Source organism: Staurois parvus, unplaced genomic scaffold (genome assembly GCF_062004578.1).
Source record: "Staurois parvus isolate SC_StPar_1 unplaced genomic scaffold, SC_StPar_1.0 ptg000192l, whole genome shotgun sequence".
Taxonomy (NCBI): domain Eukaryota; kingdom Metazoa; phylum Chordata; class Amphibia; order Anura; family Ranidae; genus Staurois; species Staurois parvus.
This window is the reverse complement of record NW_028317988.1, coordinates 11,644,476-11,671,418: the sequence shown is the minus strand read 5'-3', so window position 1 is coordinate 11,671,418 and position 26,943 is coordinate 11,644,476. Positions and strand designations below refer to the sequence as shown.

General features: G+C 43.7%; 1 protein-coding gene across 1 annotated transcript in view; it reads left to right on the top strand.

The window, feature by feature from the left end:
* Positions 1 to 26,711, top strand: part of ABCG5 (ATP binding cassette subfamily G member 5) — a 36,433-nt gene extending 9,722 nt beyond the window's left edge. The window contains exons 5-14 of the mRNA XM_089677845.1: positions 501 to 599; positions 4,444 to 4,576; positions 10,143 to 10,282; positions 12,210 to 12,339; positions 13,876 to 14,089; positions 17,171 to 17,376; positions 20,050 to 20,188; positions 20,276 to 20,461; positions 21,971 to 22,083; positions 25,070 to 26,711. Coding sequence (XP_089533971.1) covers positions 501 to 599; positions 4,444 to 4,576; positions 10,143 to 10,282; positions 12,210 to 12,339; positions 13,876 to 14,089; positions 17,171 to 17,376; positions 20,050 to 20,188; positions 20,276 to 20,461; positions 21,971 to 22,083; positions 25,070 to 25,263 — 1,554 coding nt within the window. The 3' untranslated portion in view covers positions 25,264 to 26,711. The remainder of the gene's footprint in view (positions 1 to 500; positions 600 to 4,443; positions 4,577 to 10,142; positions 10,283 to 12,209; positions 12,340 to 13,875; positions 14,090 to 17,170; positions 17,377 to 20,049; positions 20,189 to 20,275; positions 20,462 to 21,970; positions 22,084 to 25,069) is intronic.
* The last annotated feature ends 232 nt before the right edge of the window (positions 26,712 to 26,943 follow it).

Here is a 26,943-nt window from a genome sequence, read left to right as displayed (position 1 = left end):
TGTTTTTCAGGTGGATCCGATGAAACCTCCAATCACCTCTATGGAGCGGCAGGTATAAACGGACATGTTAATTTATACCCGTCAGCATCAGATCCTCCAAAAAGGGACGGATGGTGATCCAATTCCCCTTCCGTCTGTCGGATTGGGTCGGATGAAAATGGACAGGCGGTCCGTTTTCATCCGACCGCCCATTGAGGAGAGTGAGCAGCTTGGTGTCTGCTCTGCAGCAGCAGTCAGTGGAGAGATCCCCTGCTGAGCAAGCGGATCCACTGAAAGGGTCCGCTCCCTGTGAAAGGACCCTTTTGTTTTACTGAAATCAATTCTGTATATTACTGTTGGTGTAGAAATGTTGAAGTGTCATTACTCCCATAGACAGAAACCAAAATGTAAAAATGCAATTATATTCAATATATCATACCATATACAATAGCGTATGGAATTTAATATATGATATTTCAAATTTTATTCATGGGTTTATATTTTTTTTTTCCATTTTGCAGCATGACAGTCTACTTGCTTACCTGACGGTTCGAGAAACCTTGACCTACACAGCAATGCTGTCACTTCAGAAACACTCTAAAGATGCCATAAAGAAGAAGGTTGGTTTCTGACAATCACCCTAAAGTAGGGGTGTCAAACTGCCGTACCTCCAGCTGTTGCGAAACTACAAGTCCCATCATGTCCCTGCCTTTGGGAGTCATGCTTGTAACTGTCAATCTTGCAATGCCTCATGGGACTTGTAGTTTGGCAACAGCTGGAGGGCTGCCATTTTGACACCTGTGCACCAAAGAGTGGTAAAGTATACTGAACATCTGCTTACACAGAGACAACTTGATGGTTCAGGATGGTGGGGGTATTTCAATGGTGCAGCTGCTTTCAAGGCACCTTCCTGTATTAGATGATGAGGCCCAAGGGGGGGGGGGGTTGGGGGGAGAGGGGGTTATTAGAAACATTTGACTAAGAGCTGCAGAATAATTTTTATTTTATAGACTTTCAAGATCTAAGTGACACCAGCTTGGTATAGAGGCTAAGGTACTAGTATTCCTATGGTTAGAAGACCAGTGAGCTTGTGGGTTGCCTGCTATAATGGTAGCTTGCCATCCCTTGGCTGGTGGTCCTTTTGTCAAGAACATTTTAGAGCTTTAAAAGAAGATGCCGAATTTTGTGAATAGGAGAACATTGGGTCAATTGCCTTCATCTAGTAGGATACTCAACGGCTTTTATCAACATTCAGTAGAAAATAAGATATACAAAACCACAGGATAAACACTGACATATTTCCTGAACGTCCACTTCCTATTGTTTATCCTAAAGTACACATAAACCCTAGATCTATTTTTTCTTTTTTTTGTTTATACGTTGGGCATTATACCTCAGTGTATTCACATAAAATGATTTTAATTAAGATTTTTGTATCACCAATGTATACCATTTTTAAGCAAATATTTGCAACACTTTTTAATTAAATACTTGCAGTTTTAAGCAAATATTTGCAGATCTGTTGCAAAGTTTCTTACCTGGAGATCCTGCCAGAAACAGTGATTCCTGTTGCAGGCTGAAAACGCTAAGCCACTGCACTCGCAATTAACAGCAGCATTGTAGGAATTTATTGTAATTCAGACTGATTAAATTAGTTTAATAGACTGTTTATATTAATGACTGATAGATTATATTTTATATCAATATTTTCAGTCAATTCAAATATGTGGAACAATAATGTGTTTGTTGCATCATTGAATATTCTAATTTTTTTTTTAATCTAAACTCTTTTATTGATATCAAGGGACAAGACAAGAAATAGTGCAATGCACACACAGTACAGTTCACCTAGTCTTGTACAGTTGTAGGTGCCTAAATCAGGCAAAGACAAGTGTTAGAGAAGATCAAAACTACACCCAAAACAAAAAAAAACTGTATAAATCTAGAGCAGAAAGCATCTCTGTTCAATTTAACAAGTAATACAGGTCACATAATATAAATACACATGAGATCAGAGCAACGTACAATCCTATAGGTGGGAGCATCTTAAAGAAGGATCATCAGAACTCACATTCTTAGCAGCCTACCCATTACTAATTGTGGTGGGGCCAAAGCCAGCCCTGTCAAACCAGATTACATTTACGAAGGGCATTGCAGTGATGGTAGGCTAGCTGTTCTCACAAAGGGAGAGAATGAACATATTCTACCCACTGTTTTGTGGTTGGGATTGTGGAAGACATCCAATACCTCGCAGTTTATCAGTTTTCTAGCCAGGTACAAAAAGACGAATAACCATAACATAGACACCAGGCTGGTACATTTCAGCATCCAATGTGCCCGGTAAGCACATTAGCGGATCAGTAGGGATGGGAACTTGGGTAGCCAATGAAATAGTTTGCAACACCTCGACCTAATACCGTGTAAGTTTTGGGCAACACCAGAGCATACTGTATGTATAAAATCACCTCTATGCAAATTACATTTGGGGCACAGAGGGGAGTCTCTCCTACCCCAAACAAACAACTTAGTTGGTGTTCTATAGGCCCAATAAAGTATAAATATTTGGGAGAGCTTGTGTGAGACGGACAGAGAAATAAAAGGAACCGATTCCAAGGCCATATCCCACTGTTCACCACTAATCTCCCCAACATCTTTCACTCCAATACAGGGGCAGACTGACCATTTGGAAACTCGGGCGCTGCCCGAGGGCCCGGGGTCAGTAGGGGGCCCCATGAGATGCCCCAGTACCTTTTTCATAGGCTTTTTTGAGTTTGGACAAGGACACAGGGGCCCCATGATCCCCTATTGCCCGGGGGCCCCATGAGTTGTCAGTCTGCCCCTGGTGTAGAAGCAACCTGAGTCTCTTAAATTCTGCCACTAGTGTAAGTAGCTAATTCTGCTACAGTTCATTACCACACATAGAGCGGCTGCATCATGTAGTAATGGAAAGAATTAATTTGGACCAGCTTGGCCTGAGTGAACTATTTAAAGTGATATAGAAACTGGAGGTCTACTTCTGGTCTTGTTAGTGTGATACGAAGGTTAGGGCAGAAAGTGACCAACACAAAGGAGTTGGCCGAGAGAGGCAGGAGGTATAAATTCAGTTTTGATTAAGTGTTCTTTGAGTTATTTTATTAGTTGCCTGAAGTTTCTTTTTTTAAGTCATTAAACTTTCGTTCATTTATAAAGCCTTCTGCCTACAATCCTTATTGGTATCAGCTGACTCTATAAGCTTCTCAGTAGATAGATTGCTCTGATAAATCTATGGAACTTATTCTCCGGAAGGGATCTACTCACGCCTTATCGCAGTGACATTACTCAGCCAAAGGTCAATATGGGGAATGACAGATGGCGGAGTGGCACATCCTTTAATCAGGAAGGGAGTGTTAACAATCATGTGATGATGTAAGGTACAATGTAAATGATCTATAAATAATACCTTGAGTTCAAAGTCATAATTCATTTGGGTTAAAGGAAACGTGTCAACAGAGAAACATGGAGTTTTATTTTCTGCCTTGTGCTGAAAGACCACAGCTATCATTGCTGGCTCTCTTTGAAAATGCTAGTTGCCTGACCATCTCTGCCTTCAATATTTTTCCGCATCCATGACCTGAGACATACATACAGTAAGTAAAGATGGAAAGCAAAACTCCCACCCTGCATACCTGCTCCAGGTCAGTGAATATTGAAGCCTCTGGATCAATTAACAGCCAGGCAATTATCATTGCCAGGAGAGGTTTGCAGCCTTCTTATTTCTGTCTCTGATCTCAGCACTTTGACCGACCGTCAAGTCAGTGACACAATATTGGAATCTTTGGATCAGCATATCAGACAACCAGCATATTCATATGAAGAGCTCAGCAATGGCAGATCATGTTTTTTCATGTTTTATCCTTTAAACTGACTATGCAGGATTACATTTTCAGCCTAATGTTTTGAGAGTCATCATAATAGCCGTGTGACTGATGTTAAGGCTGAACATGAAAACTTTCATTTAAATTTATTCCTCAATAGCCACAAAGGATGAACACGGATCAGCCATACCATTATGGTGTCCTTTTATAAAACAGAGATCAGTGGCGATCCTGAGGATCTTTGCTGATCTCCGATCATTAGTGGTTTAGGAAACAGAGATGATCAGCGGAGAACATGTTCTCCAGTGATCATCTCAGCACACAGATGGCCAGTGTATGAAGGAGCGATGTCAGCCCTTCACTGGCGATCTGTGTTCTCCCTCCAGATTCTCCAGCCCAGAGGTGGAGAATCAGGGAAACCGCAGTAATTTACCGCTGCTTAGTAAACGGTGTTTGACTGATCTCTTACTGTAACCTTGCGAGATTATAGTAACAGCAGCCGTTTTCCAGCATTCAAAGCGTTTGTAGATCGCTTCTCTCCTCATTCGGTGAAGCGATCTACACCGCTTCATAAAAAGGCATTCAGAGAACTCACTATTATGTGTTTCAGGTTGATTCAGTTATGGCGGAGCTGAGTCTCACTAATTCTGCAGACACAGTAATAGGAGGACGTGTCTTCAATGGCATTTCCAGTGGAGAAAGACGTCGGGTGTCCATAGCAGCCCAACTGATTCAGGACCCCAGTGAGTATATCATTATATATTTCACCATTTCCTATATAAATATGGGGCATACCGTGTATGATTGAGGAGTGAACTATGGAAATATTCATCCTTGCTTCACTATCTAGTAAATTACTGACTGTGGCACTCAGTGCCTCTCTACACTTTTATATTACAGGGTCAAATTATAAGAGAAAATGAATATTACTGTCTACTTTCCATTGTACCCCACAGTATAATTCAATACTGCGACCATTACATTACATTACATTGAGTTTATATAGCGCCAAAGGGTTTGCTCAGCGCTGTACAATAGAGGGGGGGACAATACATGAAACATTACAGCAGCTACGAACAGCACACGAGGGGTAAGAGGGCCCTACTCTTTCGAGCTTACAATCTGGGAGGGAGGGGGTAGTGGTACAGGAGGAAGTGGCTGTGGGGGATGGAGTGGTAGGAGGAATGAAGGAGAGCAGCAGTTAGGTGAGGGTGGGGTAGGCTTCCCTGAAGAGGTGGGTTTTCAGGGAGCGCCTGAAGGTGAGGAGGGAAGGTGACAGTCTGATGGATTGGGGTAGTGAGTTCCAGAGGATGGGGGAGGACCTGGAGAAGTCTTGCAGACGTGCGTGTGAGGAGGAGACCAGGGAGCAAGATAGAAGGAGGTCCTGTGAAGAGCGAAGGGTACGGGTAGGGTGGTACTTGGGAATCAGGTCGGTGAGGTAGTTAGGGGCAGTGTTGTGAATGGCTTTGTAGGTCAGAGTGAGTAGTTTGAATTTGATGCGTTGGGCGATAGGGAGCCAGTGGAGGGAGAGGCAGAGGGGGGTGGCAGAGGTGGAGCGGCTGGTGAGGTGGATGAGTCTGGCAGCTGAGTTCAGGATGGTCTGAAGCGGGGAGAGTTTGCACTGGGGTAGGCCGGTGAGGAGGGAGTTGCAGTAGTCAAGGCGTGAGATAATCAGGGAGTGCACAAGTAGTTTAGCGGTGTCTGGGGTAAGGAAGGTGCGTATTTTGGCGATATTGCGGAGGTGGAGCCTGCATGTGTTTGTCAGTGATTTGACATGAGGTTGGAAGGAGAGGTTAGAGTCCAGAATGACCCCAAGGACTTTGGCTTGCGGGGCGGGATTGATGGTGGTGATGTTAGTAGTGATGGATAGGATGGGGGGGGGGGGCGCGGGCAGGAGGGAAGACGAGAAGCTTGGTTTTGGAGAGGTTGAGTTTGAGGAAATGGAGCGACATCCAGTCAGAGATGTCGTTTAGGAGGTGAGTGATGCGGGCGGAGAAAGTGGAGGTGAGGTGAGGGGTGGAGAGGTAAATTTGAGTGTCATCAGCATAGAGATGGTAGTTGAAGCCGTGGGAGTGTATGAGTTTGCCAAGGGAGGAGGTGTAGATGGAGAAGAGAAGGGGTCCAAGGACAGAGCCCTGGGGGACCCCAACAGAGAGGGGGAGGGAAGGGGAGGTGGCACCATTGTAGGAAACGCTGAAGGAGCGTCGGGATAGGTAAGAGGAGAACCAGGAGAGAGCGGTGTCTCTGATGCCAAGGGAGAATAGTTTATTAAGGAGGAGGGGGTGGTCAACTGTGTCGAAGGCCGCGGAGAGGTCCAGGAGGAGGAGGACAGAGTAGTCGCCTTTGGCTTTGGCGGTAAGTAGGTCGTTGGTGATTTTGAGGAGGGCGGTTTCGGTGGAGTGTAGGGGACGGAAGCCGGACTGTAGTGGATCAAGGAGGTTGTTGTCAGTTAGGTGGGCGCTTAGGCGGTTGTAGACTAAGCGCTCCAGGAGTTTGGAAGTGAGTGGCAGCAGGGAGATGGGTCTGAGGTTGTTTGGGTCAGAGGGGTCCAGGGAGGGCTTTTTGAGTATGGGGGTGATGTGCGCATGCTTTAGGGGGGAGGGGAATACGCCGGTAGAGAGGGAGAGATTGAAGATGTGGGTGAGGGAGCAGATGAGGGAAGAGGGGGGTGACTGGAGGAGTCGAGAGGGGATAGGGTCTAGGGGGCAGGTAGTGAGGCGGGCTTCAGAGAAGACCCTGGTGACTTCCTCAGTGGTAGCGGGGCTGAAGGAGTGCAGAGCTGGTGGGGTTACGGTAAGCGGGGTCTTGGGTGTGGAGGGGGGCAGTGCGGTTGCGAGGTCAGAGGAGGGAAGAGATGAGGGGGAGATAGGGGGGGGGAGGCTAGGTGGGGAGGTAGATTGCGAGTTGACTATGTCCTGACGGATAGCATCAATTTTATTGTGGAAATGAGTGGCAATCTCGTGGGCGGTGAGTGAGGTACTGAGTGGAGGAGGGGGGGGGAGAGAGCAGGGAGTTGAAGGTGGAGAAGAGTCGGCGAGGGCAGGAGGAGAGGGTGTTAATCAGGTTTACGAAGTAAGCCTGCTTGGCGGCGTGGAGGGAGGAGGTGTAAGTGAGGAAGGCAGATTTGTAGAGGGAGAATGAACGGGGGGACCTGGTTTTGCGCCATAGTCTCTCCAGCGCACGACTGCGACGTTTGAGGCATTTAGTGTGGTCGTTCTGCCATGGTTGGAGCGGTCTGGGTTTGATGTAGCGTGTGGTTAGGGGTGCCAGAGAGTCTAGGGTAGCTGATAGTGAGTCGTTGTACGTGTTAGTGGCTAGGTCAGGACAAGACAGTGGAAGGATGCTGTCGTGTAGGCGGTCGGCAGCTGAGTGGAGGGGGGCCGGGTTCAGGTTGCGAAGGTTGCGGCTGGTGATGGTTTGGCGCTCTGGGGGGGGGGAAGGTAGGGGAAGGGGAGATGGAGAACGTGAGGAGGTGGTGGTCGGAGAGAGGGAAGGGGGTGTTAGAGAACTGGTTGAGGGTACAGAGGTGGGAGAAGACGAGGTCCAGGGTGTTCCCAATGATGTGGGTGGAGGATTGAGTGTGCTGTGTGAGCGCGAAGGAGGAGGTTAGGTGGAGGAATTGGGAAGTAGCCGGGCTGTTGTCATTGATGGGGATATTGAAGTCCCCGAGGATGATGGTTGGTAGCTCAGAGGAGAGGAAGAAGGGAAGCCAGGCAGCGAAGTCATCCAGGAAGCGGGGTATGGATCCGGGAGGCCTGTAGATCACTGCGATCCTTAGGGGGGTGGGTGAGAAGAGCCGGATGCAGTGAGCCTCGAAGGAGGAGAAAGTTAGGGAGGGAGTATTAGGGAGGACCTGGAAGGTGCTCAGCGGTGATAGGAGCAGGCCGACCCCACCACCTTTGTGACCGCTCAGTCTTGGTGAATGGGACCAGACGAGACCTCCATAGGAGAGTGCCGCAGGGGAGGTGGAGTCAGCGGCCTGTACCCAGGTTTCGGTGATGGCTAGGAGGTTAAGGGAGCGGGAGATAAAGAGGTCATGGATGGCAGTAAGTTTGTTGCAGACCGAGCGGGCGTTCAGGAGTGCAACCGAGAGAGGGGGGATGGATGCGGGGAGAAGGGGCACAGATATGAGGTTGAGGGGGTTACGGCAGCTGGCGGGAGCAGGGGGGTCCCTAGAGGAGGGGTGAGGTGGCGAGGGGCCAGGGTTCGGGGAGATGTCCCCAGCAGATAGGAGAAGGAGAAGGGTGAGGAAGGTGGCATGGGAATGGGAAGTGTAGGAGCGTGTGGGTCTGATAGTGGTGGCACGTGGGTCGACGGGGGAGTGGAGTAGCAGGAGGAGGTGGTGAGTGCCGTAGTGGGGAGAGGGGAGTAGTGAAGGGGCAATGTAGAGCTGTTTTGGGGGGGTAGGCGGGTAGAGGGAGGCGATTTTTGGGATGGTGGAGAGGAAAATGAGGAGGAGGAGTGCAGGAGGCATGTTGGGGTGGGTGCGGTGACAGTTGGGTCAGGGGAGGTGAAGGGATACAGGTCAGGGCAAGGTGTGTGGGGAATCTGTGTTACCATGGGAGAGTCATTTGAGTCCTTCTGTAGGGGTAGAGTGAGGGTGGAGGGCGGCAGCTGGTTGGCAGCAGTCTGTGGGTGCAGTAAGCTGGCGACCATGGGTGCTGTGGCATGTCTTCAGTGGGTACGGTGGTTCGGCTAGTGGAGGGGTCGTAGGGTGCGATGGCTGGGGGTGATGGTAGGCACGGCGACTGGTGATGCTGGCGGCTCGGTGACTGGGGTTGTTGAGGCCAGGCGTCGGGTGCTGAGGGCTCGGCGTCGTGAGGCGCTGAAGGTGTTGAAGGATCGTCATCAGAGTCGAGCGGGGCGTTGCGGTAGCGATCGTCGGCCCTGCGTGGTTTGTGCTCAACCGTGATCTGTTGCGGCCGGTAGGAGAGACCGCGGCTTCAAGGGTCGTGGTGGACCAGCATTTTGCGTCTCATTCATACAATGTAGACTACCTTATTGAGTCTTTATGGTCCACATGAGTCAGGCTGCAGCATTAGGAAGTCCATGATTGGAGGAGAGCTGGTCATGTGACTTTGACAAGTTACGTCCTATAGGCAAACAGAGTGGTAAGGCAATGCTGGGAAGGTATCAATGGAAAGAAATCTGTCTCTTGCCCCTAATGCTGAATTTCAGGCATAGATTTTCTAGCACAGTTACATTGTTGCACTGTGGACCAGTGTATGTAAGTATGCACATGCCATACCTGTGGAATCTGGAAATCACTGTAGTACTCTCCGCTACTACAGAGATAACCACTGACTCCCAGGTCCCAAGTTGAGCGACTGCCCTTCAGCATAGTGAACACAGTGGATTGCTCCCTATGTAGGGGTGCCATTCACAGAATTTACATTTTCTCAATGAATGCAAGGTGTGCTCTGATTGGACTAGGGGGAGATTGTTACATCACTGCCTCATCTTTTCCAATTAGAGAATGCCTTGCATGTAGTGAGATGATAAATACATATAAGGTGTGACAATTTAATTCCTGGAATTGGAACTTTTCTAGATGAATGTGCCACTGCTAGAAACATTGCTGGAACTCTTTGTCATGGAACACTGGATTGCCAGAATGTCACCAAACCTGTGTCGTTTTAAGGCATTTTTTTCAATTTTGAAAACAGTTTTTGGTCAAGTTTTGGAACGGATTTCTGGGCCAGGAACTCGTAAACACTTAACGCATCATGTGCAGGAGCATTGTTGTGGTGGAGAATCCACTTGTCAGGCCAGAGTTCTGGTCTTTTCCTCCAAACAGAATCCTGTAACTCTTTCAGAAGTAACATTGTTGGTTGACACTTCTTGAGTCATTGTCGACATCTTCCCGCCCCTCTTAAACCACCTATGCCTTTCTAAAACACTTGATTTATTCATGGAATGTTCACCATAAGCCTCTTGGAACAGAGATAAAGTTTCACGCGCACTTTTGCCAATTTTCATGCAAACTTTGATGTTAATCTGCTGCTCCAGATTCCTGTCACTCATTTTATGTTATGGTTATGTTTTATGCTATTTCTTCTACTACTCTGTAAAGACAGAGAAAACTGGCCTGCGATCCATAGGGTAATACCTTTGGTATCGTGGCCGTGATCCAGATAGCCAACACATGATAGCCTCCACTCATGGTCTACCATAGTATTTTTTTAATTATGCTAATTGTGGTTGAGATTAACATAATCACACAACATAATATAAAGTATAATGTGTGTCACTGATGTCCACAGATTGCGTTTCCATTATTTCACTCACTGACTCCCTTGTCTCTCATAGAAATAATTTTACTTGATGAGCCAACTACGGGTTTGGATGCAATGACGGCAAATCATATCGCGTTACTGCTTTCTGAGCTGGCTCGAAAGGACCGGATAGTGATTATTTCCATTCACCAGCCACGATCTGAACTGTTCAGAGTGAGTAAACAACAATTGTAGATTTACTGCCCTAATTCTGCTCTACACCCTGATATTACCACAGGAAGTGTTATCAGGGAAAAGCCAAATCGCACAGCGGTTAAACAATTGTTCTTTGCAATGATTGCCTAATCATAATAATAATATAGTTTGCTTTACCACCATTATTATTGATATTTTGGTGAATATTTAGCTAACGTTTCTACATGGCAACATCGTAAAACCACAGTTAAACTATCTTATTTTATGTTCTTTCTTTATTTGAAATCCAGGCAAAAAAAATGTCTAAATACAAATGTCATATGTATTCTTTATTTAATTTTGATGTGCTTAGAACATCTTCCAGATCTGTGTAATAATCCAGCAACTTCTTACTTTTCCTCGGGAGCGGGAGCTTCCTGTAATAAAGACCAGTCCCTCCTGCCCTCTCTCCTCATCTAGGTTTATTGGTCTTGTCTCCGCCCCCTCCTGTAGTTTTCTGTGGGTTGCCAGTAGTGGATGGACCTCCTGGGTCCTGCCCATAGCTGTGCATTCTGTATAGGTCAATGATGGTCCTCTTTCTTTATATGGAGGGCTCATGTGCAGCCCCTGACTTCACCAAAGAGCCCCTCATAAAATTCAGTGAATATTCAGCATCAGAGACAGCAGACACTCAACGGGATATAGTAAAAACTATTCAAGAGCTGGTCAGAGACTGCAGACATGATACAAGAGCTGGTCAGAGACTGCAGACATTATACAAGAGCTGTTCAGAGACTGCAGCCATGATACAAGAGCTGTTCAGAGACTGTGGACACAATAGAAGAGATTGTTAGAGACTGCAGACATGATACAAGAGATGGTCAGAGATTGTGGACATGGCACAACAGATTGTCAGAGACTGACAACATGATAAAAGAGATGGTCAGAGATTGTGGACATAATAAATGAGATAATCAGAGACCGCAAACATGATAAAAGAGATGGTCAGAGACTGCAGACATGATACAAGAGATGGTCAGAGACTGTGGACATGATACAGGAGATGGTCAGAGACTGCATACATGATACAAGAGATAGTCAAGGTCAGAGACTGTGGAAATGCTGCAGGAGACTTTCAGAGACAGTGAACAGTGACAGTTATAGGAGTTGTTGGAGACTAGGGACATACTTAAGAAGGCATCATAGACTGGAGATATAACACATGAGACTGCTAGAAATGTCTATAACAGAGCCATAGGGAAACACAGGCAAGTGTCTGCAGGGGCCCCAAGGGCTGCACAAAAAGTGCCAGAGGACTGCATATGGTCCCTTGGCCACAGGTTGGACACCAGGGATATAGGCTATGTGCAGCTTAGTAATGATTTGATGGCCACTTTTACAAGGTGGTATTTATGTTTGCAAAGGTATTGTATTTGGTGCATGCAAAAGGAATTTATATCCTTTGTAAATATGAAGGACTCTATTTAACTCACATTTATATTAAGTATTTACAGTAGGTTGAACTTCTTTAAATGCATTTGAAAAAAAAAGGTGACTACAACTTCACTCATCTATGTTTCCTTTTTTGAATTGCATGTTATTGTGAGAATGCAATTAACAAGAGCAATGGCCTCAACATTTGGCCAACAAGTTTAATCAGGAAAGACAATATACAGTATGTTGGTATCAGTTGAGCGAGATCTAGCAGTGCTGGGTCTAATGGTGTACAGTAAAAAATATTTGAAAGGATGATGGTTGGACTAGTAAATAGCAAGCAAAAAGAAGACGGGGAGGCCTCAATTTTTATATTAACACATAAACAATTGAGTACTGTCCGTGATACTTTTTTTATTTGCACTAACATACAATTTTGAGGACAAGCTTTCTGATGACATGTAATTCAATTTAAGAGAGGTGTGGAATATTTTCTCTTTTTAATTAAATTTTCTGATTTGTAATTGAACAGATCTTTGATAAGATTGCTATCATGAGTTGTGGAGAACTTGTTTTCTGTGGTAACCCCCAAGAAATGATCACGTTTTTTGACGAATGTGGATACGAGTGTCCAGAACACTCCAACCCATTTGACTTTTTTGGTAAGAACAAAGTTTATGCATTTAAAAACTTAAACATATAGCGCCGAACCATTACACAGATTTTAACACAGAACATTTACCAATTTACACAACTCCTAGACTCAGGTCCAAATTGCTGCATGGCCAAGATAAACTGTGTCTTAGGGTGACAGGACCGCCAGGTGCAGCCATCCGGGCATCAGTCTGATGACATTCGGAGATATCTTTACATGTACAATAAACTTTTCTATGCTGGGATTTTTGCCTAGGAAGGTTAATCATTGGTGTGGAGGATTCTCGCACAGGAGAGTTGAGAATGCAAACAAAGGTTTAAAAAGATATTTTTATCCTTTAAAACAGTGTAACACAGTTCCGGATGATATAGCTCTTATAGTAGGCATTCTGCAGCTCCTCTTTTTTACCAAGGTCCACTTTGTCATCCAGCTGCGATTTCTCCTGCACTCTAGGGCCCAGACCGGTGGCAAATAGATGAAACCAACACCAGAGCAAGCGACCACCAGTATATTTCAAGGTTGTGCAGCTCCAAAACAGGGCTCGGGAAGCCCGATCGATACTGCAAAGTGAAACAAAAAACAAGAAGCGCACCAACCTTGCGCATTACCTCAGTAACAGAATTTATTAATAGAAGATAGGTACTCACAAACAGCGAATAAAATCAGGCATGTAGTCCTCAAAGGGACTTCAAAGATAAGAAGCCAGCTTTGTCATCCATTCTGCAGCTACCATGTTAGAGGAGGTGTGAAATATCACCAGTCCAACCCTTCTGTACCTAGACCCCGCTCACCAATGACCTCATTCACACTTGCGACTGGGAGGTGAGAAGTATTTTTACCACCACCCAACTACTCCCTCTTAAGCGGCAAAGGTGGTGGATGGGGGTGTACATAAGTCACAAAATGTATCCCTGCTGCACTGAAGACAACCCAGTATGCAGTCAATAGATTACCCAGTAGCTGGCCTCTATCGGGGAAACATGGATGTTGTCACTGCCATCTTCTTGAAAACACAAGTTCCTTAGCTGCCATGCTGAACCGCTGCCTACAGTACTTTAAAACACCAGAATGTAGTAAGCATACACATTCTTAATTCTATTCCGTATTTCTTGATCATCATGTTTCTTCTATGTCAGTGGCTCAGCAAATATAGTTGCCTGAGTGTCTCTGGAAGCTAACAGTTTCAGAAAGAGGTCCGAAATTTCAATCAGGGACACAGTTGGCCTAGGGAAGCAGGGAGTATAAAACCAACTCTACCTAGTTCCAGTGGGATGATTTAGGCTTATGCACACAAACTATGTATTAGATGCTTTTCATTGAATCAAGACAAGTGCCAGGTCCTATTGAAAAAAGCCCATCCCCTCAAAAGAGCTAAACAAGAGTTTAGGATTAATCTGGGCTTAAGAAGTAGATTCACAGGAACTTATTGGAAGTTCAGAGCAGAGTTACCATGGTAGATATTTTAGTACTTGCAGTACTGTAACTGTTTTAATTCCTATAAAAGCTCACTGATACTTCACATACGTCTGTATTCTATCTCCAGTGGACCTTACATCTGTTGACACCAGAAATAAAGAGCGTGAAATCGAGACATATAGCAGAGTGCACACCATAGCCGAAGCCTACAGAGACTCCAATCAGTTTCAGAACACCTTGGAACTTATCGAAGCATCAAAGACAGCTAAAGTAAAGCAGAGCATCCCATTCAAAAAAAAAGAAGCCCCAAGCGAGTTGTCAAAACTTTTTGTCTTGCTCAGGTGAGAAGTCAATGACATGGCTGCTTTTAGGGTGTCAAGAGATGAGCTCTCCTGCTTAGTGTAAGCCACAGGCCCCTCTAATATGGCTTCCTTAGGTCTGTATGATGTGATCAGAGGCTTTTTTCTTAAACGGCAAACCAGTCATTGGAAGCTTTTTCAATTAAATCCAAAAGCTTGGTGATTATCTTCCAGTGGGCAATTTTTGGACATTAAAATATAACTAAATGTTAAACTTTTTTAAAATTTTAGATGAGTAGAGAAGGATTAGCACACTTGTCAGGTTTTTATTGTTGTCTGTGCCCTCGATGGGGAGATTTACTCTCTCTGTTTGTCATGTTTACTGTTATCATACGAAGTGAAAGTAAAAGAAAATCCCAACTTTTGGCTTTTCCCCAAAACAGCAACAGAGGGGAAAATCTTCCAATGGTGACACTAGTTCTGGTGACAAGCAGAGATTTCCTCGCTGTGGAGGGAGAGATTTCCTTTCACTCCCTGTTTGTTGAAAGTGGTTGCAAACCTCAGACATGATATACGAACAAAAATATCTCTCTATAGTGTATAGTTGTCTCAGTGAAGTGCACTAAGTGTCATATCTGTCTGCTAGTCACCTCTGACAAGTTTTCCTGACACCAAGAGAAAAATGGTGACGGGGAGAAGCCTCCAGCAGATTGACAGCCTCAGCTCTGTTCCTGTGTGCTGTGTGAAGGGGAGTGTATCTCTTTCCTCCAATCAGCTCTCAGAGCTCTCCCCACTGAGCTCTGCAGTGTGTGATTTCAGCTCTCCATCCCCTTTTTTCTGAAGTCTCAGACAAGCTTTAAAATCCTGAACTTTGATTGGAAGTATTGAAGGGAAGACTGCAGAAAAACATGTACAACTTCTGTAGTATGATTTGTTTCACCTCTGTGTATGACCTGAGGCCAGTCACTTCTGATGAGTTTTTATTACTTGATCCCTACTGGAAAGACTTGGCCCCTCTATTTGACCTGGTGATCATTGACATTGAGACAGAAACCAATGGTTAAGCCAATGTTTCACAGTTTTCACCAGAACATGAATAGAGGGAAAAATCTTCCAATGGTGACACCTATTTCAATGTACAACATCTAAGTAGGGATTCCATCACTTTGAAGAGATTTCCTTTTCTTCCTATGACATTTTCAGGACTGAAAAGAAAATAAATCTCCCCATTGGGACACAGACAGAGTTGCAAAATGACATAGGTTTTAACTACTATTTTATCCAAAACTAAATCCAATCCAAAAATGTTTTAGCTTTTAGATATACTTCAATACAATGAATTAATGCCCCATTATTAATAATCGTATTTATTACTTTCATATGTGATGGGTACTTATTGTTATGGCAGATTTTGGTGTTACATGGGGTGTTAACTAAAGGAAAGTAATAGCCACTGTATGATTTCATGGCAAATGCAAGATTATGGCCCCCTTTTCACCTTCTGTTCTGGTGGGCTTGTAGGCAAGTGCAGGTTCTCCTCCAGCCTGCATGTGGTACTGTGCTATTGTTACAGGTCGAGAGGAGTCTGATATGGGAATTGTCTCCTTATGGACTCTGTCAGTGTCTTAGAGAAGCCAGCTGTTTCATTGGGTGTTGCAGTCTCTCGAGATTTCAGGTGGCCATTTTGAAGTGGAAATGTTATATATAGGTTCTCCTATGTCATTCTGGTGCACCTGGAGCAAGTAGTTGGTCAAGGACAGATACCTGCTGGCTTTGGAAAGAGACTAGTGCATGGGAAGGTACCTGGAGAGTAAGGTGAGAACAGTGAAATTGTCTGCAGCAAAAAACTACCTGACAACTGGAATAGTCACATGGAGATCTACATAGCAGCATCGGAGTGCCGTCCCGGTACACCAGAAAAACCGCCACCCCTCCAGTGGAAGCCATCCTCCCGTAATACAGGCCAAAGCCTGGTAACACTGTGTAAACACAAATGCTTGCATTGCTTTATAACAGTGTGTGGCCAATTGGTTGGTACCCAAGGTGGAGAAAAGGCATATGAGCTGCACAGTTATTATTTGGTTAAGTGGATTTGGTTACAAATAACAGGTAGAGAACAGCAGCAAGGTATTTGCCTAACAGTTAAAAGCAAGTAGGTAACAGCCTCTCATTGACACCAGTGTCACAGGTACAGGAACTCTCAGCAATGTTATTGGCACAATGGAATATCCCAGCACTTACAGTGTCACCTTGATGAGGCTTACATTACCAGAACTGGTTGAAGAAGGCTGGCTGTTTGGCGGGGTGGCCTTATCACCAATTCTAAAGTCTAGAGGTAGTGGAGCCAATGAAGGTATCCCTATTCTGTCCCTCATCTTTAGGAACCTTGACCTAGGCCTAGATGCACTGTCCCTCGCCAGTGCAGATCCCTGGCCCATTGACTTTGCAATTGAATGCCAACTACAGCAGGGCAGTGCTATTTATTAGAACTGCCTTCACCAAAGGTAACCACAGAGGTCATCCAGTGTTGCAGAGCCCAGTCAGACCACTGCTCCCCAGGTGACATCTATGGAGGCTTCAGGGAAACAAAGTTCCTCTCATCCTCCATTCCTTCTGTACAGCAGTCGGCAACACAGAGCTGCCTACAGAGGGGAGGGTACGCCACACCTGCCTACAAGTGTATTCAAGAATTGTCAGCGTCTATTACCACTAAGCTGTATATTATAATATAAGTCAATTCATAGCAATCAAGGACTGTGTGTCACCTCTCTCTGACTGGGTACCTTGGGCCTAAGGCCTGCCTACAGGTTGCATAATGCTGCACATTGCCATGCTTTGTGTTGAAGCAGGCCTTTCATTTGAATGTGCTGCCAATACACAACAAGAAACATAATGCTGCTTCTGCACCTTTTCTCTGATGCATTACACCCCAACACATGGCAGCGCAGTATTGTGTGTTGCATTGCCCTGCAATGCAGGTGCATTAACTTACTACATTGGGGGGCCATTGAAAATAGATGGCACAACAACACACTAACACATGTTTTATGCATTGCCGTGTGTAAATAGGACTTTACAGAATTTCCCTGTTATTAACTTTTATTTATTTGATCCATTTTGTAGGAGAACAGTAAGAAATCTGTCTAGGAACAAGTCTGGGATAATTATGAGACTTTCTCAGAATTTGATATTTGGCCTCTTCATTGCTTTTTTCCTCATTCGATTAAAGAATGATGTGTTGGATGGAGCCATACAGGACAGAGTTGGGGTCTTTTACCAGTGTCTGGGTGGGACAGCATACACTGGGCTCCTTAATGCTGTTGCCTTATGTAAGTACTAACTGCTTTCACATTTGCTGGACATACCTTATCTAATATCAGCAAACAATAGAAAAATGTACATTGATGTTTTGTTAGGCAGGCCATAGATTATGAGAAATTATTTCCTGCAACCAAGGGAGCTATTGTGTTATCCCAATGGGGAGCCGTCCCTGCCGGGAGAACTCAATGATTACTGCTAACAGCTATAGCTGCAGGCAGTAATTCTCATGCTAAAAATCCAACATAATGGTTGTACCCAAGTCAATGGATCAACTTGGGTACAATCAGCCTGCCCCAGGGGCGGACGGACAACTCATGGGGCCCCTGGGCAATAGGGGATCATGGGGCCCCTATGTCCTTGCCCAAACTCAAAACGTCTATGAAAAAGGTACCAGGGGCATCTCATGGGACCCCCTACTGACCCCGGGCCCTCGGGCAGTGCCTGAGTTTCCAAATGGTCAGTCCGCCCCTGGCCTGCCCATAGATGAAATTAATCTCTGTTATTCCCTGCTGAACAGGCCAAGATTCGATCCATCTTTGGCCAGCTTTAGGCTTGGTTCACACCATACATGTTGTGTGCAAGGCAGCTCATTCATTTCAGTGGGCTGCCCTTTACACAAGAACATGGAAAGGAAGTCCCTAACTATTTTCCAAAAGTGCACCACACTGAGCCACATGGTCCTGTGGCATCATACAGTTTGGCACGTGCAAATACACACGTGTTAGCAGATACAATTAATGGCACTGCCTTTTGTCTGCTAAGGGGCAGCACTCATCTGTGCCTGTCAGGAAAGTGTGTGATTGTGTGCGTGTTCCTGACATGCATAGGTGTGATCCTAGCCTTAGACACCTCAGAGAGATGATGTAGCAGAAATCTTTATCATGGTATTAGAATTATCTGGTCAGCCTCACAGCAACAAATATAATTCCATGCTGCCATACCCACTCCAAACATATTCTGTACTTATTAAAGTGGATCTGAACTCAAAAAGTAAAAAGATTTGCTATGTTATGGGAAACATTAAAATGTTTTACTGGTACCTATGAACAGGACAATTTTCTTGTATTTCTTCTGAAAAATAGCAGCACATTTTCTGGTATTTTAGTGTGCCTAGGCATTCCTGTACCTACAGTCTCATAGTAATTTATCTGAAGAGTGAGATCATATATGGCACTGCTGCTAGACTGGAAGTCTCACAAGATTCAGAGTGAGCTTTGGTAATGTCACTACTGTGTTGCATACCATTCTCCTTGCTGAAGGTTCTGATGTGAAGCAAAACCCTGCTTCTACCAAGTTGGTAACCTCTACTTAGACACAGAGCAGAACAAGGAATATAAGTAAGGAATGAGACAGTATTGGAGAAAAAAAGCGATATTCCCAAAGCACACAATCCTGAAAGTGGCTGAAAAGTAGGTGGGTGCTGCAGAGACCAATGGCTGGAGACTCGAAAAACACAGAACAATGGTTATGTCAACAGCACACCAGGAAACACCATAATAGAGACCAATGCTTTATTGAGAGATCACAAAACAACAAAGGACAAAGGATAGTGATGTTTTGGAGCCATACAAGACCCCTTCATCATGCTTGAAGAATAAGTTCTTTGTGGCTTCGAAACATCACTAATCTTTGCTGTGATGTAGTTGTTCAGTAGTGTTGGACCCTATTATGAAGTTTCCTGGTGTGCTGGGGACATATCCCTTGTTTTGAGTTGTTCCAGTCTCCAACCAGTGGTTGCTGCAGCAACCACCTACTTTTCAGCCACTTTTAGGAACACATGCATTGGAAACATTGCTCTGGACTTTATGTTGGTTTGTGCTGACTGCACCTCTGATGGCTGCCCATAGTAAGGGTAATCATCTGCATTGGTATCCACAAGATACTGAGACATCACATGCCTGATGAAGGGGTCCTGCATGGCTCAGAAACATCACTATCCTTTGCTGTGACATGTTTGTTTAATAAAGCATTGGACCCTATTATGGAGTTTCCAGGTGTGCAGGTGATTCAGTATTGGAGAAATGTTTGGCTGCAGGAAAACCACAGGCAACAGTGGTAACTAGCCCTTTGCCATCTCTCTGCTTTTTTTGGGCACAGCTTCCAAAGTTGAGACATTGTACAAACTACCTCCATTTTTATAATTTTATATGTAAGTTCCTGTTACAACAATTGCACAAGGTGTCCTAATATGACCGTACAGTCCAGGTGGCACCAGAGTTGGACTGCTGTTAGCAATCATCAGTCAGTAACACATCTGAACTGGTCCTTTTTTTAGGTCCAGGGGCGGACTGACCATTTGGAAACTCGGGCACTGCCCGAGGGCCCGAGGTCAGTAGGAGGCCCCATGAGATGCCCCTGGTACCTTTTTCATAGGCTTTTTTGAGTTTGGGCAAGGACACAGGGGCCCCATGATCCCCTATTGCCCGGGGGCCCCATGAGTTGTCAGTCCGCCCCTGGTTAGGTCATTTCTGAAGAAGAGCGGGGCTGCTACTCAGCTCTGCCAGCATAGAGAACTAGAGTGGGAGTGAAGGGAGCAACATTTTCACTGAGAGATAAGGTTATTTTAAGGCATTTTTAACCAAAGATGGGTCACAAATCATAAAATATAGGGGTACAGGACTATAACAATGTTAAATGGTGAGACTACAATTGAAATAATTATTCTCTCTTCTTTGCTTTAGTCCCAGCCCTGCGTGCCATCAGTGACCAGGAAAGCAAGGATGGTTTATACCAGAAGTGGCAAATGCTTCTAGCTTACATCATCCACATAGTGCCATTCAGCATTCTCAGTGTTGTAATATTTTCAGCTTTTATATACTGGTATGTTTATGATTCACCATTACATGTATGAATAAACATGATCCTTCACATCCAGAGTTCACTTTATTGTGCCTATTTTTGATACAGGGTTGTGGGCCTAAACCCAGAGCTGACAAGATTTGGATGTTTCATTGCAATCACTCTGCCTCCACACCTCATGGGGGAACTACTTACCCTTGCAGTTCTTGGTTTGGTGAATAATCCCAACATCGTCAATGCTGGAGTGGCTCTGCTCAACATTGCTGGGATCCTTGTGGGGTCAGGACTTCTAAGGTGAGATCCTTGTCTGTAGATTACTGCGCAGTAGTTGAGGTGGTTTTCACAATAAAAAATCTGCCTGCTATTGCATCTCATGTATTTCATGGCCTTTTTGGTCTGAACTTTTGCCTGAACACACATTCTAGGTTAGTGCCTCACAATAAGGCCAGGACCAGGATAGCAATCGCAAAAACTCCACCTTAAATAAAACAAATGTATCCACATATGCCAGTGCTTGCGCCAATGCCACGGGTGACCTGCACAAAGAGGGTCCAAGAGTTCCATATAATTCCAGTCTTAAAAGGGTTCATCTTCCACAGTGCCACAACCTTGCTGCACTCACAATCAGTGGGCACTGGAAACTACAAACGCACAAACAAAAGAGAAGAGCGCACAGGCTCTAGTGCCACACAATGTATTTTATTATAAAAACTAGATAAAATGAATCAGAGCTTAACAATCACATCTCACCACCACAATACTGTGCACCAAAATCCTCTCACCACTCTTGATTGGAGCTCCAGTTGACAGTGTGGATATGGCTGCAGTTCTGGACTGAATACAGCCACCGCTGTACTTGATCACATACACGCTGACAGTTCACATACACAGAAGGCCTCCCCAGGTCAATGCGACCAGCTGGCTGCTGATGGGGTGTGTGAGCTTTTGTTACAACAACATAATTCGGAGAGCGAGGCCTCCTTTATCAACTACTACTTATGAGTGCATTTTTATCTAGTTTTTATCATAAACTAAAGGGTATTGCACCAGAGTCTGTGCGCTCTTCTCTTTTGTTTGTGTGTTTGAAAAAATTTTATTAGGTACACCTGATTGGTAACACAAATTGCTAATCAACCAATCACATGGCAGAAACTCAATGCATATAGGCATGTAGACGTGGTGAAGATGACTTGCTGAAGTTCAAACCGATCATCAGAATGGGGAAGAAAGGGGATTTAAGTGACTTTCAATGTGGCATGGTTGTTGGTGTCAGACAGACTGGTCTGAGTATTTCAAAAACTGATCTACTGGAATTTTCACACGCAACCATCTCTAGGGTTTACAGAGAATGGTCCGAAAAAGAGAAAATATCCAGTGAAAGGCAGTTGTGTGGATGAAAATGCCTTATTGATGTCAGAGGTCAGAAGAGAATGGGTAGACTGGTTGCTGCAATATTCGGTTGGTAGGGTCTGAAATTGGCGTAAACAACATGAAAGCATGGATCCATCCTGCCTTGTATCATCGGTTCAGGCTGGTGGTGGTGGTGTAATGGTGTGGGGGATATTTTCTTGGAACTAGCAAGGTGTACCTAATAAAGTGGCCGGTGAGTGTATATTCAAAACTAGAAAAGATTAGGCTTTACTTTAGGACAGCGTCAGCACTTATGGTACATTACCACCTGCACTATCTGCATTTCATAAACATTCTGAGAAAATCTTTAGATTTTACATACACACCGTCTTTAAGTAAATTAACTTTTTTTTTCCTTTGCCACTGTAAAAACAATGAATTTTTTTTGTATAGGAGTTTACAAGAAATGCCTCGGGTTTTTCAACTATTAAGCTACATTACTTATCAGAGGTATTGCTGTGAATTATTGATAGTCAATGAGTTCTATGACCTGAGTTTTACTTGTGGTAAGTTATTCTAACTTCTATTAAAATGATGTCTTTATAATTTACATTAAGTACTGGCTTAAAGCACATTTCCACCTTCCCTTTTTTTTGTAAACCCCTGCATACCTGGTTGTGGGCCCTGCACATTTAAGGTACTCACTTGCCCTGTGGATCAGCTTCTTTTCTGTCCCCCACTGGGTCCCACACCACCATTTTCTTTGGTGATGTCATCGGGAAGCTGCCGGCTCTTCTGGGTTCAGTCAAAAATCTCCCAATGATGCGCCCCTCATCCCTTCTCAGTGATAGACTATGCCTCCTGGGATATGTGACGTACATATTCCAGGAGGCACAGTGGCCAAAGTGCATGTCATTGGGGGGGGGGGGGGCTAGAGGGTTTTCAGTAAAAAACAGAAAAGCCCAATTTGCATAGCAGAGGGGAGGAGGGGTGGAGGGAAGGCAACACCCTATTGATGGTGAATATCTGTTTTAAGAACAGGGATAACTAAGCAAAGTGTCAGTGTTGTGAATATTTATTTCCTGAGAAATGGGTCATTTTATGTAAAGTTCAACTGAACATTATGTTAAGCATCAATACAACAGCCTAGGGCCACAAGGTGAGAAGAATTGGAGAGCTTCATGTGACCCAGAAAACATCAGTTGGAAATGTCTGTGAAAACATTAGTCAAGAAACCTCCCTTTAATTGTTGACTAAGTGCGGTGAGATGCATGGGCTCAGGAAAAGGACAGTATTGAAACCTTGGAAGACATGTCCATTTTTGCATAATTTAAGTCAAGGCCATTTGTTTAAAAAGGATCCCTACAACTTTAGAGATTTGTTTTACAAAAATGTTATTACATTTTCCAAAATGTATAAACAGTAGACATACATTCAGATGAATTTTATACAGGTTGTAAGCTAGCGTGTATGTCACAGAGGAAGGCACGTTTGGTATAAACTGAAATACACTGTACATATACAAAAGGAAGTCATATTATAACTGTAACTGGCAACTAACTGCTAGTAAGTTGATTCTGTGGATGGGTAGTGGGTTGGAGAAAAGGATGGAGGTATTAGATCAATCCGAGAGTGAGGTTCAATGAGAATGGTACCTATGGCACCACATAGCCATTAAAAGTGGAAGGAAACAACATTTATCACGGTGATAATTCTAATGGCATCATAAGGGTAAGAGACAGGAAAGGGGAACTGCAGGGAATAGGTAAGTGAAAAGAAATTACGCTGGTTTAGGTTATGCAACTCCGAAAGTTAGGTGATCATTAGCAGAAAAGGGAGGGATAAGTGGAACAGGAGCTAGAAAAGAGTAAAAGCTTAGAAAGAAGAGGTAAAGAAAAAGCAAAAAAAGCATAATGGAGAAAAGGGTGAAGGAAGGGGTACTTGGCTGAGTGCATCCATTTCACAGGTTACCTTACACATTAATGATAAAGCAAAGATCTGTCAAGATTGAGATTATAGAGATTTGTGAGCAAACAGGAGTAAAAGATAAATGATCTCAATTGTGTTGCACTACCATACATATTATTATTATTATTATTATACAGTATTTATAAAGCGCCAATAGTTCGCTCAGCGCTGTACATTACAAAGGGGGACAGAACATGTGACAGAACAATACCAATACAATGCAAAACATGAGGGGATCGAGGGCCCTGCTCTTTCGAGCTTACAATCTAGGAGGGAGGGGGTGGTGGCACAGGAGGAGATATCTGTGGGGGATGGAGTGGTAGGAAGAGTGGAGGAGGTCGGCAGGTTAGCAGGGGGTGGGGTAGGCTTCCCTGAAGAGATGGGTTTTCAGGGTGCACCTAAAGGAGAGGAGAGTAGGTGATAATCTGATGGGTTGGGGCAGGGAGTTCCAGAGGATGGGTGACACCCTGGAGAAGTCCTGGAGGCGGGCATGGGGGGAGGAGACCAGGGAACTAGAGATTAGGAGGTCTTGTGAGGAGCGGAGTGTGCGTGCTGGGCGGTACTTGGATATTAGGTCAGTGATGTAATTTGGGGCAGTATGGTGGACAGCTTTGTACAACAGTGTTAGGATTTTGAATTTGATCCGTTGCGCAATCAGAAGCCAGTGGAGGGATTGGCAGAGGGGGGTGGCGGAAACGGAGCGGTTGGAAAGGTGAATGAGTCTGGCAGCCGTGTTCAGGATCGACTGAAGCGGGGATAGCCTGTGGCGAGGCAGGCCAGTAAGGAGGGAGTTGCAGTAGTTGAGTCGTGATATGATGAGGGAGTGGGTGAGCTGTTTAGTGGTTTCTGGGGTTAGGAACGTGCGGATTTTGGCGATGTTGCGGAGGTGGAGTCTGTCTTTATGTGCATGTCTTTATGTATGGTAGCGCAATGCAATTGGGGATATTAATGTATATATTTCTTATGTGGGGTATAGCGAGTGTGGCTGCCATTCTGAAAATCATACACATTCATGAAGTTTCTGATGACACATTAGCGCAAAATTTCTGGTTTAATAATAGGAGTAAAAGATAAATAGTAGGAAAAATATAGGTCCCTTCAGCTCCATCTTCTGAATTAGACTGGAGTAAATCTGTTTAGACTGCACCCATCCAAAACAAATATTTTCCTCTTGGTTGGGTGATATTCTGTATAATAGCCCACAGGAGGGGTTTTATATTGCTTGGTAAATCCAGTTGTAAAATTTCTATGCCACAAAGAATTCCAAGCTCTGCTCTGCCAATAAAGCTATTACAAGGCCAATCTCTCCAAAGTAAGTCAACCTAATAAACTACATAATCTGTAACACCCATCGATCGATATGATTGTGGGCAAAAAGGTAAAGCTATGCTGGGGAAGGTCTCTCTACGCTGGAGACCCCAAGAGGAATAAGAAGCCATTGGATAACTCAACCAACCTTCATTGAGTCAATGTCAGTTTTAGACATTTTTAAAACACAATTAAAGAAATACCTTCACTATCTACAAGTTCCATAGAAAAGTGATTCAAATACATATAAATCATTATTTTTATTTGTATTCACAGGTGGTTCAAGTAATTTAACTGGACCCACATCACAATGTCCGTTCACTAAAGGCAATGACTTCATCGAAAACACCTACCCAGGAGCCACATCCAGGATCACATTTGACTTTCTGATGCTTTATGCCTTTGTCCCTGCAATGATTATTGGCTGCGTCATAAGTTTTAAATTGAGAGACATTATGATGCGCAGATAGAAACTCAATCCAGGAGTCTAGTGACTATGATGGTTTGGTTCAGTGGTTATCATGTCAAGATAAACTTTGTGTTTGTATTTTCCAAGATAATGCCATAAGTGTGTTTGTCTTAAATTACATTTTCTGTAAGTGTGCGGGTCTCCTGAACGTTTCAGAATTTTGAGAAGCTCTCACAATTTTTCGGAAATGAGAAAGCTTTGATATTAGTGTTCACCTGCAGTAACACTGTGGTCAGCCCCAGTGACAGAGCTCTAAAAGAAACAGTATTCCTGTTTACAATGACTCCCTTCTGTCAAGTAGTGCGAACAACAATGGACCAAAGATTCTGCTGCTGGTAAAAAGGGAATTTTAGGTAGGTACTCTTAGGGTTACCACCTGGACATGTACAATGCATCTAGGGTTGGGGTCTTCCCAAAGCTAAGACCTGCAAGCTGCAATTTTTTTTTTAACATGCAAAATACACAACCAGAGCATCTGAGTCCACCTTGAACTTCAAACGGTAATGTTACTAAAAGACTATATATATATACATATACACTGTATATAGACATTCAGAAAGCAAAGCATACATAAAGCTTAAGTATCATATTCTGCAATATTAAGTTCATACAACAGGCAATTCTTACTGAAATCATACATCTTTATATCATAAATGATGAGTGCTAAGGGATTTATCTGCAAAAGTGGTCTGAAATCCGCATGATGCAAACTCTATGGTATCATTCAGATCTAATGTAATAAACGATGCCAAACTGATGATACTCCTGTTGGTAAATGATTTGGTTCTGAAACATTTATCTTCAGAAGATGGAAAGCTTTAAGCTCGATGCAAACTAGTGTTTTTAAAGGTCCTAGAAGCCGAATCGTGTTATCCTAAGTGTCCATGGACTATTTTAGGCTAGTAACGATTTTCAAACTTCAGCGTTTAGGAGCAGAAAAAAGTGTTTTTGTAGAGTTTTTGGGAGCGTTTTTCCAGCAGAAAAAAACACAGAGAATTTTTTATCCAGTGTTTTTTCCACTTTTTTTTAGTTTAAAAAAACGCTAGCATGTATGGAGCCTTAGCCAGGTCAGTAAACATCTGTAAACATCCCTTATGGACCAGACAAGTATTTAGATTTCTGCTTTTGCCTGTTTATTCAGCAATAAATTTGTCATTACTTAAGATAAAACAAGTGATACATATGTTGTTTTTTCAGGACAAGCAAGACTTTCATTTGGTGATATTGTTTTGCAAAAATTAATTTATTTTCTACTATATCTATAAACAAAAACATGAACCTAAAAAAATTCACTTTTTTTCTATTTTGGCCATGGTTAGTTAAAAACAAATGTTACTGTAGATAAAAAGTGCAAATTATATTCTAGAATTTGTCCTGTCTATAATGAAACTAAAAATGAAAATCACTGCAAAGCTCTTTGCTAATGAAATAAAGGCATATTTTCTTTAATTTTGCATTTTTTTTATCTGTGACTCCTAAACTTTATCAAACATGAAGTTAAAAAATGAAAACCTTTTTAAAAATTTTATCGTTTTAAAAATAGAAATGAAATATTAGCAGAAAAATACTAGCTAAGGGGAGATGAAGGAAAAGGTGTTATTTAGAGCAAGGGTAAAAAATTAAAGGTTGATAATTTGCTTTTTATAAATTCTTTAATTAGACTGAAAGGAGACAGGATTAA